The sequence below is a fragment of the Ixodes scapularis genome, unplaced genomic scaffold (assembly GCF_016920785.2).
Source record: "Ixodes scapularis isolate PalLabHiFi unplaced genomic scaffold, ASM1692078v2 PGA_scaffold8__174_contigs__length_109621045, whole genome shotgun sequence".
NCBI classification, from domain to species: domain Eukaryota; kingdom Metazoa; phylum Arthropoda; class Arachnida; order Ixodida; family Ixodidae; genus Ixodes; species Ixodes scapularis.
The window spans coordinates 88,407,469-88,424,355 of NW_024609883.1; the positions used below are offsets into that span (position 1 = coordinate 88,407,469).

Sequence of the window (16,887 nt, forward strand, 5' to 3'; positions counted from 1 at the left end):
CCATGCATATTGCCGTGACTCGCGTTTGCAGACTGCGATTTGTACAATGTGCGAGCAGTGTGACCCCGGCGTTAGTGGTTTTTCGGCTAGTTCATATTTTTCACCCAAAAAATGTCTTCTAAGCATCCCCTAAAAGGGCTCTTTGTGAAGAAAAGAAAGATATAAGGGGTTCTTTTAAATGGCATGTCCGGTGATATCCTGAAGTTAGTGAGATTTTTCGCTAGTTTCTAGAGAGGGCCTAAATACAGTCAGATGATATATTAACTTCATTAAATTATGCCCCGATATTCGGTCACTGAATTATAAACATGAATACGAAACTTCACGCCAAAGTTCATAAGAATGAATGGCTGGTCGTGCCGTGACGTCACATCAAGCATCGTAACGTCTGAGGCACGGGCGTTGAATTATTCCCGGTATTGATCAACATGGTTGATGGTGCGAGCAAAGATCATTGTCGAAGCACTGAGCTTCCCTCAATACCGTAAATCCTGCCTTTCTAAGAACGAAGATATTTTACTGATACAGAAGTCAAGAGCTGTCCTGGCTCTCATTGGATGATGTTACGTCAGAGCTTGCGCTGCTGCCAACGAAAACGTCGTGCGTTTTCCGGTTACAATCTAAGAAGTTGAACTTTGTTTAAAATTTAATTACTTGTGCGGGGGAGGATTAAAAATTCGGATATTGTGCGGTTGAAATTCATGAAAGCAATGACTATAAATTTAATCGTTTGCTGAAAGATAGCATTTTAGCGGACAAATTATTTAAGCTCATTTTTGTATACGATAGAGTTCTTCAACGCCCGGTTGCCTTTCTAGTGCGCCAGGGGACGATAGTGTGTAAGACGAAACCGTTATTCACGAGCTGTAAGTGTTCCTTGGGGGCGTCAAATAACCTTTCAAGAATAGATTTTATCAGGCTGGTTTTCTGAAATACGCGCTTGATCAAAGAAGAAGACGAAAATATTTCAGTCCACAGGCTTTGCATTCGGTAAACATCGAGTGCCATGGAAAACAAGCTGGAAAAGGTGCCCTTTACAGTTTGATCTTCTCGCCAATAGATAACAATAAAAAAAATTGATAAGACGAAAAAAAAAAGCCTTAATGACAACACTGCGGCCAGCCGTGGCGTCGCAGAAAAACAAGTCGCTCACACCTTATACGCAGCCGACAGCGAGCGATAAGCCGACTGTGAAATGGCAGCTTCCACATCTCCACGAAAGGAACAAAGTTGTCTTTTCCGTATGTCTAGCCATCGGCAAGTTAGTCAGCCCCAGGGTGTAAGATAGACAGGTGGGGAAACGGCCCATAGATGTCGTAAATCGGGTACCCCCGATTTACGACAAATGGCGCTGCGGCGAGAGGAAAAAAATTGGAATCGAATTTGCGTGGAACGTTATGGGAGAATACGCAAAATAAACTAAGAGCACGACATTCCTTTATTGAAAATCCACGAGAAATCATCTCCGTGAGTTTAGCCGGTCGCCGCCGGTCGCCCACCCGGAGTGAGAGTTCGCGGTGCTCCACATAGATGGCGCCAAAGAAAAAGAGAAACCCGAGGGGGACACAATCCGGTCGCTCATTTGGCTCTCGTTTCCCCACCTGTCTATCTTACACCCTGGTCATCCTCAACATTACTAGACGGGGTCAGTTTGGAAACTCGCATCTAAATGTGTCCCCATTTCATAGAGCGCGAGAGAGATGGAGCTGTACTCGCCCTAGAATCGACTCTCGGCGGTGTCTCGGTGTCCTCGTTGTTCCTCGTGTTTTCCTCGTCTCATCGGTGGCTTGTCGTTGGCACGTAAGTGTTCGTTTCTAGTACCGAGAACTTTGAGTCGTTCTCCAATAAATCAGAACGCATGGCGGACTGCCGCTCTCCCGACAATCGCGGCGGGTACTCCTCACAGACATCCAAAAGTAAAGCGCTGGATATCTTGACTTATCCAAGTAACGCCATCGTTTGATTGTGCCACGGGCGCACCTATTGCATGCCAGCGACGCGTGGATGTTTTTGGCTCACGGTGCTTTATACATCCAGAAGCGCAGGCGCCTATTAATGTGCTGTGGCTAACCGTTGATGCGCCGCCGTTTGCGAGCATGCTCCTATTGGTCTACTGTGGATGCCGGCGCCGCGCCGCCGCACCAAACTAGATTGGCGGCGACGCTCCGAGATTTTTTGGCTCAAGCGCGTCAGAGCATGCACCAGCTTGGCGGTACTCGTTCATAAAATTCAAATTCATCCAGCGCGTTATCCAACAGTGACAAGAAGCGCCACTTATTTGCCGTTCCGAAGGGCGCAGTGCGCCTGAAGGTTTGGCAGAACGCAATCCCTAGGAAAATGTTCACGCTAACGCAAAAAAAAGTAAAAAAAAAACAAAAAAAAAACGTTATATAAATATATGTTGTCGATTTGCATTTTTAGCTCGACGGAAATAATTTTCATTGCTCGCATGTCATCAATGGCCAGGCGGTTTTGATGGCCAGGGACCGATGGTCATTAATTTAAAAAAATGCTGTAGCATGTGTGTTCCCGAAAGTCCCGGCACACCTCTTTGAAACCAACCACGAAGACCAGCCAACGAAAAAGCGTTGCTCAGGCTAAGTAAGTTATTTAGAAAAGAAAGGCCATGTAAGCTTACTGACATAAGCTCCGGTTTATGCATACACAAGGCAAACAGTAAAGAATCTAGTTTTTTATGGTAGTGTCCTTACTCGAGGGGTCTCATGTAGAGACTTCGCATGTCTACTCGTGTAAGAAGTTTGTAAATTCTTTTGTTTGTGAATGCATTAAAATTTTGTTAAGACTACTTGAAATGGACCTGGTTTGTGAATCGTTAAAATATTGCGTTACTACAGTGACTTCGAGAGGACTGTGCTGAGAGCGTATCGTTCTTTGCACAATCCTCTCGAAACTGCAATTTCTAAAAGAGGCGGATTTACATCTTGAGACCATGCAGTTGATCCTTTCAGAACTGGTGCACGATAGCGGAGGATTCGCAGCGGATCTGGTGGAGCGTTTCACGCTGCACGGAGGGGAGAACCGATTTTAAGCCTCAAGGTGACGTCAGCGCCTCTGTTTCGCCAGCTTTCGCAGCGGTCCGCGCTTTTTCGGCGAATGCCGCTCGAGGTCCAAAACTGACCCTACTCTAGTAACATTGGTCAGCCCCAGTGGGTGTCTGGTGTCTTTGCTGTAGTGAGAGATTTAGCCACTGCAGTACCACTCCACTGCTAGCCTTCATTCTTTAGCGTACACCACGAAGTATAGTAACACACGACCAGATGTCGGTAAGATGCTAATCAAGATTGAATGGGGCTCGTGTGGGGCTGAACCCTAGACCCCGGAGGTTCTGCAGTGCGAGGTTATGCGTCACCTGCTCCGAGCTGAGGTGCTTCATCACGCTCGGCTCCGATATCTCCATAGAACGAATAGGAAACGCCGAAAAAGACAAGTACTATGGACGTGCATTCTTTTTCTCGGAGTTTTTTTGTTGTATTTGAAATTCTTACATATTTACTTTACTTATCATGGGATAAGTTGTGCTCTCCAGAGCGATGTATACATTGCATTAAAACAATAAAAAAATCGTTTAATCCTGAATTGCAAACTAGATAATATTCTACGGGAAATACTGCTACCAAGCGTCCGAGATAAACAAAAAGAGGATCACTTACGTAGATCATAAGCGTGGCCACTCTGTCACCTGCTTTATGATGAACGTAATATTCGGACGTCTGAAAAAGTAACAACAAGTTGTCTCTTATGCTAACCCATGGTGAAGTTGAATGAAGATGGTGCGGCATTTTGTGCCCTGACAGAAGACGGCGAAATCGGGTAAAGTTATTACATCTTTGAAAACAACGTTTGTCTACAAATAGCGAGTGCTTCAAATAGTGAGTATCATGGATAGAAACGTATAATCAACCAATATTTGACACGCTGTGTCAGGAGCACGGTGCCTGGGCCGTGTCTTCGAGTGGTGTGTTCAGTGTCTTATCCGGCCCATACATCAAATAGTCTTGAAGTGTCCAGGAGTCCACGGAAGCCTGCCTCTCACGTGGTCGGATGTCGCAATCCTGGCAGATGACGCCAGAACTGCCGGCAAAAGGTACGAGTGAACGCATGTGTCGCTGACGTTACGGCGTCTCAATCCGTGGCGCTATTGAAGCTTCCGATGACTGTCAAGCAGAATAGGCGTCTGCGACGTACGCCCGTGAGCGATATGAAAGTAAACAGCCCTCTTCTAGTTTTTGACGCTCCTGCAAGTTTTGGAACAAGCTCTGTTCCAGAAGAGGCTAGAGCGCTAGGTTTAGACCCCCAAGCTACGCATTATTTGAGACGTTGAGAGTTAATTTAGCTTTAGGGAGCCGTAAAACAGGCAAGAAGCCATGTATGGTGTTCACCTTCATATCTCCGGCGCGTGTACGTGTGCACAACCACTGCTGTAACACTAGATCGCGTTCGGTGACAGGAGGACACCTATCCGAGGTCGCTATAGGCGGAAGTTAAGGGACTACTTTTTATGACGCGGTAAACACACCAGCAGAGACGCGTTCCAGGCACCAGTTTAGAAAATTTCTTACATGCACACATTAAAAGCACGCAACGGAAGACGTGCACACACACAAAAAAACACACACACACACAACCACAGATACAACTCTCTCAGTTAAAGGGACACTGCAATGAAAAACTATACATTTTTAACGCTTATTTCGGAACTTATTTTTTTCTTAATTTTTCCACAAAAAAAAAAGAAAATCCGCACAATATTTATGCGCTAGACGCAATTCAGCTGAGGGTCACGGCCCGCTCTAAGCCCCGCCCCCATATAAGCGGCCCCGCCCATTTCTACAGGATTGGCTTGGCTACTCGGCCGAACATGCTCGGAAGCCAATTGTCTCCCTTTCGCGGAATCCGGCGCGTCTAGTCTGGCGTCTGAAGCAGGGGACACATGAGCGGTGCTCCGCATGGCGCAGCACCTGGTGGTATGCGGCGATATTTGAGTTTACAAAACAGATGCGCGCAACATTCCGTCGCACGAAGCGCATAGTCGCTGGACCACCATTGGCACCGAACGTGGAGCGACTGGCAACACTTCGCTTTAAAACGCACTCTTCATGCCCTAAACGTAAATTAAGGTATTCAAATTAAAAATTAAAAAAAAAATTAAACCCGCCCATACGTCTTTGTGTTACCATTATGTTGCTATTAAAGTAATCATGCCAAAGAAAATATGAACGCCAAAGGCGTGTTCACAACACTGGCAACGCCGTGTTTGCTTTTCTTTTCTACCCGACCAAGCTGACATAAAAAAATGTATATATATATGTATAAATATAAACATATATATATCGAGATCATTTCAATTAATAATTGTGTAGACTCTATAAACATTAATTTAAAAACTTGAAAGCCACGTGTCCAACTCTGCTAAGACATCTGGAGGTGCACGGCGAGCAGACGCACGGCAGCCTCCGGCATCGTCTGCTATAACACCACCGTCTTTCGTCGTCTGCAATGCCCTTGAGACGCGGACACGAAAGCTGCGCGCCGGTGTCCGTTTTCGCCTTCGTACGTCTGCTATTCCGCTCCCGTAGTAAAAACCTCTCCAACGCTCGCGCGACGCTACTATGAAAGCGGCGTTCTAGCGCTCCATCCTGCACGAGTCACGGCCCAATACAAGCGCCTGTCAGCGTCTATCGCCGTGCGGTAAAAAGCGACCAAGAACACAAAAAACGCAAGAAAATTAATATTCAGTTATTTCAAATTTTATGTTCTTGTAATATTTTTCCCATGCATGACGCACAATCCAAACGTGACCTGAAAGTATACTCGCTTTGGCAGGTGAAGCGCCCTACTAGGCTTAAAAGCTACTTCCCGTCGTTTCGAAGCGATACGACAGGAACATACCCGGACTAACCTGATGTGAGACGAGCGTCCACGCGTCAATCAATTCCCCAACAGATAAGAGCCGAAAAATGGAGGGTAGTTAACTCGTTCCTGGGCCTAGGGCGGGCAACATCCATCTAAATTGCGCCTTACAGCGTAAATATTTATCCAACAAAATTGTTTTCTTCGTGAAAAAAAGAGGTGTCCCATCAAGACTTTTACTTTTATTTCAGTCTTTTCTCAAGAGATGTGCGGTCGGACTTTACATCCGACCGCGACCGGCGATACAAAGCACCATATGCAAAATATTTCGAACGTCAGGCAACACTCTTTGCGCCGCCATCTTTGTTGCATCGAGATTCCTCTGCCGTTTGTAACTTTCGTAGCGTTGTCGGTAACAACCGGGCCCGGGGCCTACTGCTCACCGTAATCGATTCTCACCCACACCGGCGAGCTACGGGTTAGTTTTGTTAGACGCTCTGCTTGCGCATGCACGTGTTCGTCGCCGCGCCGGTTGCTCGTTTCTCACCGCAACCGACATGGCGGACGTACACTTCAGCTAGAAATTTGGCCTCTAGTGGCACGTCCGCGGGCACTTGGTTTTCGAAAGCGCTTTCTCTGCGCGAGTGCTTGTGCGAGCGAAGGATTCTTTCAGAACTACGCTTTCGTACCCTGGCCTTTGCCGGCGCCGAAGCGAACTGGTGAGACGGAGCTTGTTCTTCGGCGTCACACCATAGATTGCGCTGTGCCATTTATGGTGTGACGCCGATTGATGGAGGCAATCAATCACAGTAAAAAGTGCATAGTCACGGCGCTCATCGCCTTTGTTTGTTTGCTCCTGTGGGCTAAACTATGCAGAGTAAATTCGGCTGGATCCTTGTTTTTTTGTTTTTCTTTTTGCGTGATTGGTGAAGTGGGTTGATAGTAAATCCACTAAGAGAACGAGTGCCGTGGCCATGAACTTTTGGCGCTGCTCGATTTCCTCCACCGGATTGTGGCGTACTTTGTGGGCGGAGTCAAAGTGAAGCGAAGTGTAGAAATATGACCGAAAGGAGCTTTGGACTACTTACATTGGCGAGCAATGCGTCTTGAAGGTAGTCGTTGTGCGGCAAGTACTGCCCTCCAATGCCGTAGTTGGCCAGCTGCCGTAGACACAAAGTGGGTCGAGTTAGAAAGCAAAAAGCTAAACCTTTAAAGCTTAGTGAAGTCTTATATCTTTAAAAGGTTTCTCCAGCAGTGGCAAGCAAAACAGTGTGCATCGCGAGTCCCTAAAAAATTAATACATTTCACGCTGAACGTTTTTTACGGATATTCAAAACTATAATCTTGAGTGTAACACCTGTCACAAGAGCGACCTTGAAAAGGAGCGAGTTTTTGATAGCTTTGTTTTTCGTTTTATGGCTATGTCGCTACGAGGGCTTTGTAAACGAACGCGAGATTCTTGCATCGTCAAAACATGTCGCTACTCCCAATGTAAACACGTAAATAAGTTATTTTTTGTTAAATGTAGTATCATAGTTCGTACTACAGAAACCATAGATGATCAAGTCAATGACAAATGACGCGATAAGTTAAACTGAAACCCTTTTTGCGCGTAAGTTAACACAATTATATTAAAAATATAGGCAACTTGTCATAGTAAGTGTATATGTGTGAACGTGTCCCAATATTCGTTGGTGCTTTGAAGCTTTTTTTGTGCTTGGTAGCTTACATGCTTTCCCCGGTCATACTCTGTGATCCACGAAGGTACGGCAGTAGCAAATAAACAAATGACGACCAAAGCTGCTGCACGGAAATCGACCTTGAACGCATTCACGTTCGAAATCGATTTCAAGCTTCATGACAGGGAATTTACGAACAGCACACAATTGCGTGGGTGGCAATGTTTAGCGCGCACATTGGAGTAAAAAGATCGTTGGAACCTCAAGCGCTATTTTTGTGAGGTCCCCTTTTAATGATTATCAACCACAGATTTTTGGCAGCCTGAGAAGTGGAGCAATGCTGTAAACCCTTTTGCAAAACGGCGCGCCATCTAGTAGCTTCAGCGTTAATTATCCGAATCCGCCATTGTTCTGGCACGCACTCTGAGCATGTGTGGGACACGAGTGATGACATCAGTGTTCGGCCAGGTGTCTGATCGAATTACGCGGTTCGTGATCAAGTAATGGCGGCCACTAATCTTTGCTTGATGAAGGTTAAAAAAAATAAGTCTATCGGCACTTTAACATACACACAACTAAAGCACGCGTCACCGGAGATTCCTTACTTCGTTTCACCGTAAGTCAGACCGTCGTCCAAACAACTAGAACACAAACTAACGCAGACACACAAACCAAAAACGTACGGTCACAGCGCATTCACAGCGCTCGCTTTTGTGATGTGCTGGTGGCACACGCAAAAAAACGACGAACATCGCGACGTTGCGCTTTTGTTGCAGCTTGATTGACTCTATCGGTTTGTAACGTTGCCTTCGTTCGGGCTCGTGGTGAAACAACGATAGGCATTGACAGCGTAAGGAACGCAGACCGTGGCGTATTATGTTCAAACTTCTTGTTTCGGGATTCTTTTTTATTCATTCTTATCGAGTGATGACGCAATCTCCTTGACTGAAGATTGATACTGAGAATCTCCTGACGAGAAGAGCCCCGCGTTTCTTGAACTCTCGGTTACTATACGGAGAGAAAGTCGTCCACGTGTTGCACTGGAGTTGCAGTGACGTCAGACTGACGGCGAGCTCTGACTGGCTTTGATGTTAGATACCTTGAGGCAACACCTCCTAGACAGCTTTCAAAGCCTGCGCGTCACGTGACATGACGTCACGTCCCGGAGGCCTGCACAGGTGCTGATTGGATCCGAGTGCCATGTCAGCCTTGGCGTGGGACTGTAATAGGAAACGAGTCCCACGGCGAACGCTGACGCGTGCACTCGCATCCAATCAGCGCCCGTGGTTGCCTCCGGGACGTGACGTCATGTCACGTGACGTGCAAACTCGAAAGCTATCTAGGAGGTTTTGCTTGAGGTCTACCCGCTATTTCTTCAATCAGCCAATAAGAACTCAGCGTCCTTACATCATCGCAACCCCTGTGCAAGAAGCCGACGAACTTGCGGCCGGCATAGAATTGAATCGAATAAAAAACGCTGCTGATATACTTGGTTTCATTTTAAGTCCAGACGCAGCCGACGCTACAGGGTAATTGAACCAATCAAGCAGCGTCAAAAGCACAAGTCACTAGGCCTTTTCTACTTTTGATTTATTCGGCAATTATAGAACACGTACAGAAGCACAACAAGCACCATGATTATGCGTTTCTGACAGTGTCTGATTGACCCCATCAGCTCGTGGCGTCGGCTGCGTCTTAACTAAAAGTGAAACGGAGTGAAGACCGTGGAAGCACCGGCTAGAAAATGAACAAATAAAGACAATGACAATCATTTTCAAATGACCTTCTTCACCTCTCTATATACGCTTGCCTTCGTGTCTATTTTCTTTTTACGTTAATCTATTAATTCCCTTTCGTAAATTTTTTTTTGAATTATTATTTACCCTTTAAGCTTGTTTTACGGAAAGCCCGTTCGCCATCACGAGGCTGAGCAACATTTTATTTCTTCACGCCGCAAAATTGCTTGCCATTTCCAAATGCCTTGGAGCGCCTAAAGCACACACCGAGCCGTCTCGTATAAAACGCAAAATGATCTTACCTGGTATGGCTCTGCATCCAAATTGGAGCCTGAGGCGCCCATACCTACGAGCGCCCGCAAATACCTATTCATTCTGTTTGCGATCGGTGCACTATCATCCCCCAGCCACGCTCTGTGAGAAAAGATGAAACAAAATGAAAACGTTTTTAAGCTCGGGGAATGTTTAAGGTTGCATTAGGTGCAGTCTTAAATTTCAAACTCGCACTCTTTTCTGCTTAAAAGGCCTTACAGTTTTCAGTGTCCGGCTCCACGGCCAGCTTAAATAAACGCAGGAAGTGGCCAAATCCCGAGCATATTATAATACCTCCGCAGCCAATCAGCTTGTAGCATATGCCAAAAGAGCGCCGAGGAACCAATGTCGAGGCAAGAAAAGGGAATACGATAAGCTGGGCCCCATTGTATCTTAAAGCTTTCTGTGACAATAGGAGGCAATGTGCGCAGAAATAGTATGAATAGGAAGTATTCACTGGACGGCCATATTTGTGGGTGCTGTTTAGAGCGCATGCTCAGCACGAGCTCACATCACTAGTCTGCTAAGACCGGCACTGTCGATGGTGCGGATTGCACGTTGCAAAAGAACTGTGGAAGCTCGCCATCAGCACGCGCTCAGCATTCGCGCACACAGATATGGCCGCCGGTGAATACTCCCTATATAATACACTCCACACAAGCCGGCGGATTTATGTTGTTTGTCTTTTTGCATTAAAAAACTCCATATTAACGACTAAAATGTACGCGCTCTCTAGTTTCTCGTGCATCTAATCTATTTCACTGACTAAATTTTATTTTATGTTTACATATCTTAGAACGTAAAACTTGGAGAGGTTAGACAGACAATGTTTCACATCCTTCGTGTATAGGTACAACGTTCACAGCTTAGTCAAGTCACCCTCGGTGCTTGAGCCATTGGCCCTGAAGTTGTATATTAAAAACAAAACATGCAAAAAACGGTTAGCAGACCGATATGCTGATTTGACATCATTTATGACAAAAGCTAGAAACACCTGGTACTATCACTATGTCGAAAATTATTTGGCGTCAAAAGAAAAAAAAAGTCTGAGCGAAACGTGATTTTAATTAGATGAAGTTAGTATGTACCCTTTACCTTGAAGCATCGCGTTAGATCGGTGTCTCGTGATTTTGAGCATATCTGGCAATCAGAGATTTGTCAGGTAAGACGCTCACTGCTTACCGAGCCACCCCACCACTGTATTAAAACATGTTCAAAATATTGCACATTGCGCTGATGAGTTAACGTAAACGAACGATTGCCACATAGTATTTTTTATAGCTTTTGAAAGTAAGAAGGCTTTTATTGAAACCATTAGAGTGGCGGTAAGGGCTCAATCGGGACAACAACGAGTTACAAGTCACCACTTAGTGCGGATCAACACCCTGCGCAAGTAAAACGCAATCGAATAAAAAATACGGCAGTGCAATATTTGAAATAAAATCTACGGCGTACGACTGAGCGTTGTCTGAATCCTAATTGACATTAGCCGACCTTTGGCTGACACAAATAAGGAAACAACTCGGAAGTGTAGCAGCGGATTACCGAGCCAGACTGGAGACGGAGAATGCAAGACACCAAAGAGTGACTTGGTTTTCTATAAAAATTCAGAACCTATGCGCCGAGAAAGAGAGGAAGAGGAGGAGACGAGAGCTCGCGGGGGCGTCGGAACGCCGAGCTCTCATTGGAAGGATTAGTGGGTAGACCTAAAGCTATGGCTGCCTTTCTCTCCACTGGACTCTCTGAGCGCGTTAGAACACAAAACGCCGGCGTCCGCGTGTTTGATCTTCGCATCTAAACGCCTACGACGAGTGGAGTGGAGACAAAGGTACTGTGGTATTGTTGCATACTGTGAGTAATCGTATCGAATTAATTTTTCTACCTATGTGTAGCCCACAAGCCTCAATTGACTTGGACGGTCCCGTATTCGCATTTTGTTTATGAAGTCGCGTTGAATAAGATTATTAGTATTATATTATTTTGTGTTGAGGACTTTTGATTCACTGTTTGACTCATGAAGAGCAGCACGCTCATCAAGGGGGTGTTAATCATATAAGCCCTGTAGTCAGTGACAGGGTGAGAGTTCAGGATACCCTCCTCATTTCCCTTTCCACCTTAGTGCAGCGAACGCTGGAGAGGACGTCGCCCGTCTCTTCTGCAGCGTTCACTGTGATAAAGTGGAAAGGGATGGGAGGAGTTCTCCCCGAACTCTTAGCCTATCACTTATGATAGATGGCTTTGGAAGACGGGTGTCTGTACCGATTTCGTGTATTCGTGCAATTAATGTTATCATTAATACTTTTATATTAATTATTATTAATATTGTTATCATCCAAGTTAGGATCATGTCAATATTACTGTGAGCTGGTTCGCACTGGGCTCGGCACCTTGTCAATGGTGTACGTCATGGATCGTTGCAGCTGTAACGAAAAAGAGAAAAAAAAAATGGGCGTACGAAGTAGTGCGTACAAGAACCATAAGACGAGATGTTTGCCTGTATGGTTGTGTAGCTCTACAACAACATTTCACTTGCGTAACACAAATAACTAAAATACGTTTCTACTTACACTTTGTCGTAAAAAAAAGTAGTTTATAAGATTTCCATTTTCCCCCTACAACTTTTCGTTTTATTTTTGAACTGACTACAAACGAAACCCATCAACCCATCACACACACGCACGCACGCATGCACGCACGCACGCATGCACGCATGCACGCATGCACGCATGCACGCATGCACGCACGCACGCACGCACGCACGCACGCACGCACGTACACACACACACACACACACACACACGCACGCACACATACACACACAGGTAGCATGCTAGATAAACGCCGAACTTGACACAAGCCTGGCACTTATAGAAGCTTAGCTTGGACTTAAAACGGTTGTGCTCCAAGACCTTAGTTAACACCGGAGTACTTTGGCGGTATTATGGCGTTTTATCTGGCTCACTACATGATTGCCAAATTGCAAGACTTGAGCCAATGATGCCACATATGAACTGAAGAATTTAAAGTGAAGTCTAAACCTAGTCCTCGTTTCTCAATTAAGGAACACAGTTGCCACGTGAAAACCGAACATTAAAAAAGTGAAGCAGAACGCTGGCACATGATCGTTTGGAAATTTCGGTTCAAAGATGCAAGATGACAGCCAAACCATTAGCAGTGAAACCTAACTTTGGCACTTGTATGGAGTCTTGGTTAGTGTCTCGATTCTGTAAGTTGTTACTTTTTTTTTTGCTAACTTGTAACTGTAACTTGATACATTTTGAAATAAATGTTGTGATAACCTAAATACCTTTTTGAAGAAAAGTAGCGGAGCAGTGGCTGTAGAAATGCAGATATTTTTCGCAAAAAAATTACCCTATTTTGTGTGCACTACAACGGGTTCCACCGTGCGCGGAGTACTCCAATAAAACAAGGAAAGAGAAGAGAAGCACACAGGACAGGGCGTACACGCCCTGTCCTGTGTGCGTCTCTTCGTTGTCCTCGTTTCTTTGGGGGGGGGGGGGGGGGCCTGTTTCCTATCATCTATCCAAAACAACTAGCCCAACTCGCAGTCTTCATACGTGTACAAAGGTTGGGCCTTTTTTGTACGCGACAAAATGAAGCAAGAACTCAAAACATTTTTTTTTGTCTGAGCAAAGTGCCGGCGCAGAGGGCAGGCGTTTTTCTATTTCTTCATCGCGCGGAGAAGAGCATTTAGCATTTGGTTTATTTAAACGTTTTGCGTGGCTCTCTCGCCCCGCCTTCATCCTTTCCGTCTTCATCAAACACCCACGCCTCTTCAGCAAACCGACAGAGCCACCTCGCGGAAACACTATGCGCGTAGACACCTGGTGAGCTGTCTAAAGCCTAACGAGAGCACCTTTCGTCGGTGCCGCAGCAGTAGCGGCGACAGGTTTCTTTGCGAAAGCGAGTCGCCGCCAGTACACTGTCCGACCGGTCGCACAGACCATGTATCTACTGGTCCACATGCCCTTTCCCAGATGCCGTAAGCCAGTGATCCACGGCCGAATTTTTTGTTCTGCGTTGCATAGAAAAAAAAAAAAAAGAGCCACCGGACCGAATTTTGAGACGATTTTGTGTTGTTTTCGTTCACTCCTTTCTTTACCTTGTTTGATACTAAAGCTTTTTTTTTCAATTTATTCTGTTCCAATTGATTTAGCCTTCTGCACCCCTCCCTAATATTGGAATGGACCCGACTATTCATCATTATGCCCTCTCCTGTCAGCTGAAAGAGTGGAATAAGACAGCTCTTTAGAGAAAGAGTAAGGGAGAGGGAACGTCACAAGAAAGAAGGAAAATAGTTGGGTGATAATTAACCGTTATAGCTCAAACGATAAGCTGTCATGAGGGACGAACGGCAAGTGTTACCGTGGCCCGTCTATGAACTGCGCTTTAACCTTGTCGAACATAGTGGCGCTAACTTCACTGCTCACTGTAAATACCCCCCAAAATAAGCCGGAGATCCCCTACCTTCAACATTCGCAAGACTCTTGGGGTGCGTTTCGATTTTCATTCCTGGGCACTACCGCTGGGCACGGAGACGGAAAGATAGAAGGCTGAAACCTCGACAGCGCTTTCTAGCCTCAACAACTTTCCCACCATTAGGAAATATTTTTTAAGGCTTGAATGTTTTGTTTAGCGCCCCCGTTGAGCGCCTCTTTAGCAAGGGATGTGTTTGGCATCAAAGGGGAAAAATAAGTGATATTTGAAAAGTGGTTGGCAGCTGCGTTACCAGCACGAATTAAATAATTTATTATTTACTCCGTCTTGTATTAAAAAAGCAAAATCTTTGATTGAACAAAGTCGTGCCATGGTAATATATATCTCAATAAGTGAAATGAAAATATTTTTAAAGTTCCAAATAAGCATAAATTGTAGTCAATGTGTGTTGTCGTCAATATCTTCATAGTTCAATCAAAAAAAAGTATATTGAAAGTAACTAAGATAACTATGACAAAGTAACTCTAACTGTAACGCGTTACATTTATTTTTAAGTAATTGTAACTGTAACCTAAATACATTTTGATAAACTATCTAGAACTATATTTAATTATTCTTTTAAATGTAACTTACCTAAAACTGCTTGTATGGCAGATCAGGGCAAACATACCCATGAGCAAACAGGGTCAAGTTAGTCTATCTTTTCTTCTTTTGACATTTAAGGCCCTAAATTTCCAGAGAAAAGCCCAATTTTGTCCCAGAGAACTGTGCTATATGGGTGTTGATTAGCGAAAACTTATTTTTGTATTTAGAGCAGAGAGCGGTTCCACACTTCAAACCTCAGTGTCACCGTAACCGTGTGATCATACGAGCCGCGCCACAACGCTGCATTCGCGGTCCCGATCTACTCTCGCCCTTCTAGCCCTCATGATACACTCTTTCCCACCCGGCGAAGGTATGGTGGGCTAGAAGGGAAGGTGTGACAATCACGCGGGCTAGAACTGCACCTCGATTCAAGTCAGCTTGCAGAGTGGAGCATAGTCTGTATGCGGAAAGCCGAGTCGCTTCGCACTCCAGGGATAAAAGAGATGATGCTAACAAAAATGAACGCATTTAAAAATTGTTATCATCTTAAGCCTGCGAGATCGTCACACCAAGCTGGCAACAATCAGGCTTGCCCAATGTTTACTATATAAAAACAAATGAGACCAACGTGGCAGCCCATTGCCACTTGAAATCCTGTGATGTCAAACGGCGCACCCGGTGTGTCATATCAAGAACACTTGACCCACGTGAAAAAAAAGGAACTTCGGGAACCCTAACCACCAGCTTCCTAGTTTACAGCATCTTAAACTTCGACCCCATGAACTGTGAACATGGATGTCGCCTTTGGCTTGAGAGAAAGTGGTGCGAAATCTAGAATTGCCGACTAGACTTCCGCAGCGAATTGCCAAACAGGCTAGAGCAATCGGGACCAATGGAATATGCAAAAAAATCAATAAAATAAAAAAAAAACTCGAAGTGGTCGTTACATGCTTAAACAGCGTGATGTTAGTCGGGCAGAGTTTTTGGCGACATTGTTACACGCTGTAGATGAGAAGCTTTGTCAGTGCAGTACAACTGCAAGCCTGGAGTGAACTCCTTAAATTACACTGTAGTGATACTCAACAGAACCAGAGTACGATGCGCATCCATACTGTAATGGGCAGGCGTGTGGATTGGACGCAAGATCCCTATATCTTTTTAACCATCCCGAATACCAATGACAGCGCCGCAAGTTTGGACTGCACTGAAAATCAAAACATCAATTTCGGCAGAAACATATATAAAAACCTTTGGTAAATAGGGAGCAAATTATGTGTTTCTGTGTTTCCTTTTTTAAGAAAGTATAAGGAAGGGGTTTTTCTTGCCCGTGGTTCGGCGAAAGCTATCATGTCTTTGATGTCTCTGTCTTGAACGACATTATGCATCACGATGATGTAAGGCTTGAGGTTGACTTCTTCTAGCTTGACCGGCTGTAGTGCAAAGAAGCCATCTTGGCCCTTGTAGTATCGACACCTCAGCTGGCTGTCCATCTGTGGACTCTGTGAATGAATCAGGCGACATTTCTTTGTGTAAGATGTGAGGTAACATAGGGTACGAGACATGCCGGGTGAGAGCCCTTCGAATGCTAGACACGCAAAATAAAGTTGTACACCGCTAAAGAAGTTATAACCGGTTATTCGGTGAGGTTTAATGAACTAATTAAGAGTAGTATCTGTGTATTGTGAAGACTAATAGAATGTATGCAGTACGACAGAAATAAATAGTGCACATTATGCCGTGGAGAGAACAATACACTCGTTTCAAAAACCCATCAAGAAACATCGGCGATCGCCATTTGTGCACAGACTACGTGCACAAACAATGCGGAGCTCCTATATTTGGCGCAGCAGGTACAGGATGGCGCGCACTTTTGGAAAAGGTTTGTTACTAGGGGTGCCAGAGTTTAGCGTAACGGGCGTCGTGTAGTTTAGCTGCACAGAAAATGTGCGCTTTAAATGGAGGATATACTTGCAGTTATCGGCATGTTTGGCGAATGCAGTACGATCGCATTGTCTGATGTCTGACGGAAACAGAGAAGAGGTCAGAAATAAGAGAAGGCAGCTATTTTTACTGTCGTTATGTTTCCATGTTTTATAATCGTATTCACCTCAATATCCGGGGGAAAAAACACAGGGCGTCTATACTTGGAGAACATTACTAACCACCCTCTTACGTGGACAGTTAAGGTTTCTTTGCCTGCATTTCAGATTGCCATTTAAGAAAATGGCTGCGCGTGCTACCTAGTT

General features: G+C 45.1%; 1 protein-coding gene across 1 annotated transcript in view; it reads right to left on the minus strand.

Annotated features, from left to right (window-relative positions):
* Positions 1-16,887, minus strand: part of LOC8036786 (prolyl 4-hydroxylase subunit alpha-1-like) — a 58,976-nt gene that overhangs the window by 16,032 nt on the left and 26,057 nt on the right. Inside the window, exons 7-11 of the mRNA XM_040217740.1 lie at positions 15,967-16,140; positions 11,957-12,018; positions 9,589-9,700; positions 6,960-7,031; positions 3,672-3,731 (exon numbers count right to left, since the gene is read on the minus strand). Of these exons, the coding sequence (XP_040073674.1) occupies positions 3,672-3,731; positions 6,960-7,031; positions 9,589-9,700; positions 11,957-12,018; positions 15,967-16,140 (480 nt within the window). The remainder of the gene's footprint in view (positions 1-3,671; positions 3,732-6,959; positions 7,032-9,588; positions 9,701-11,956; positions 12,019-15,966; positions 16,141-16,887) is intronic.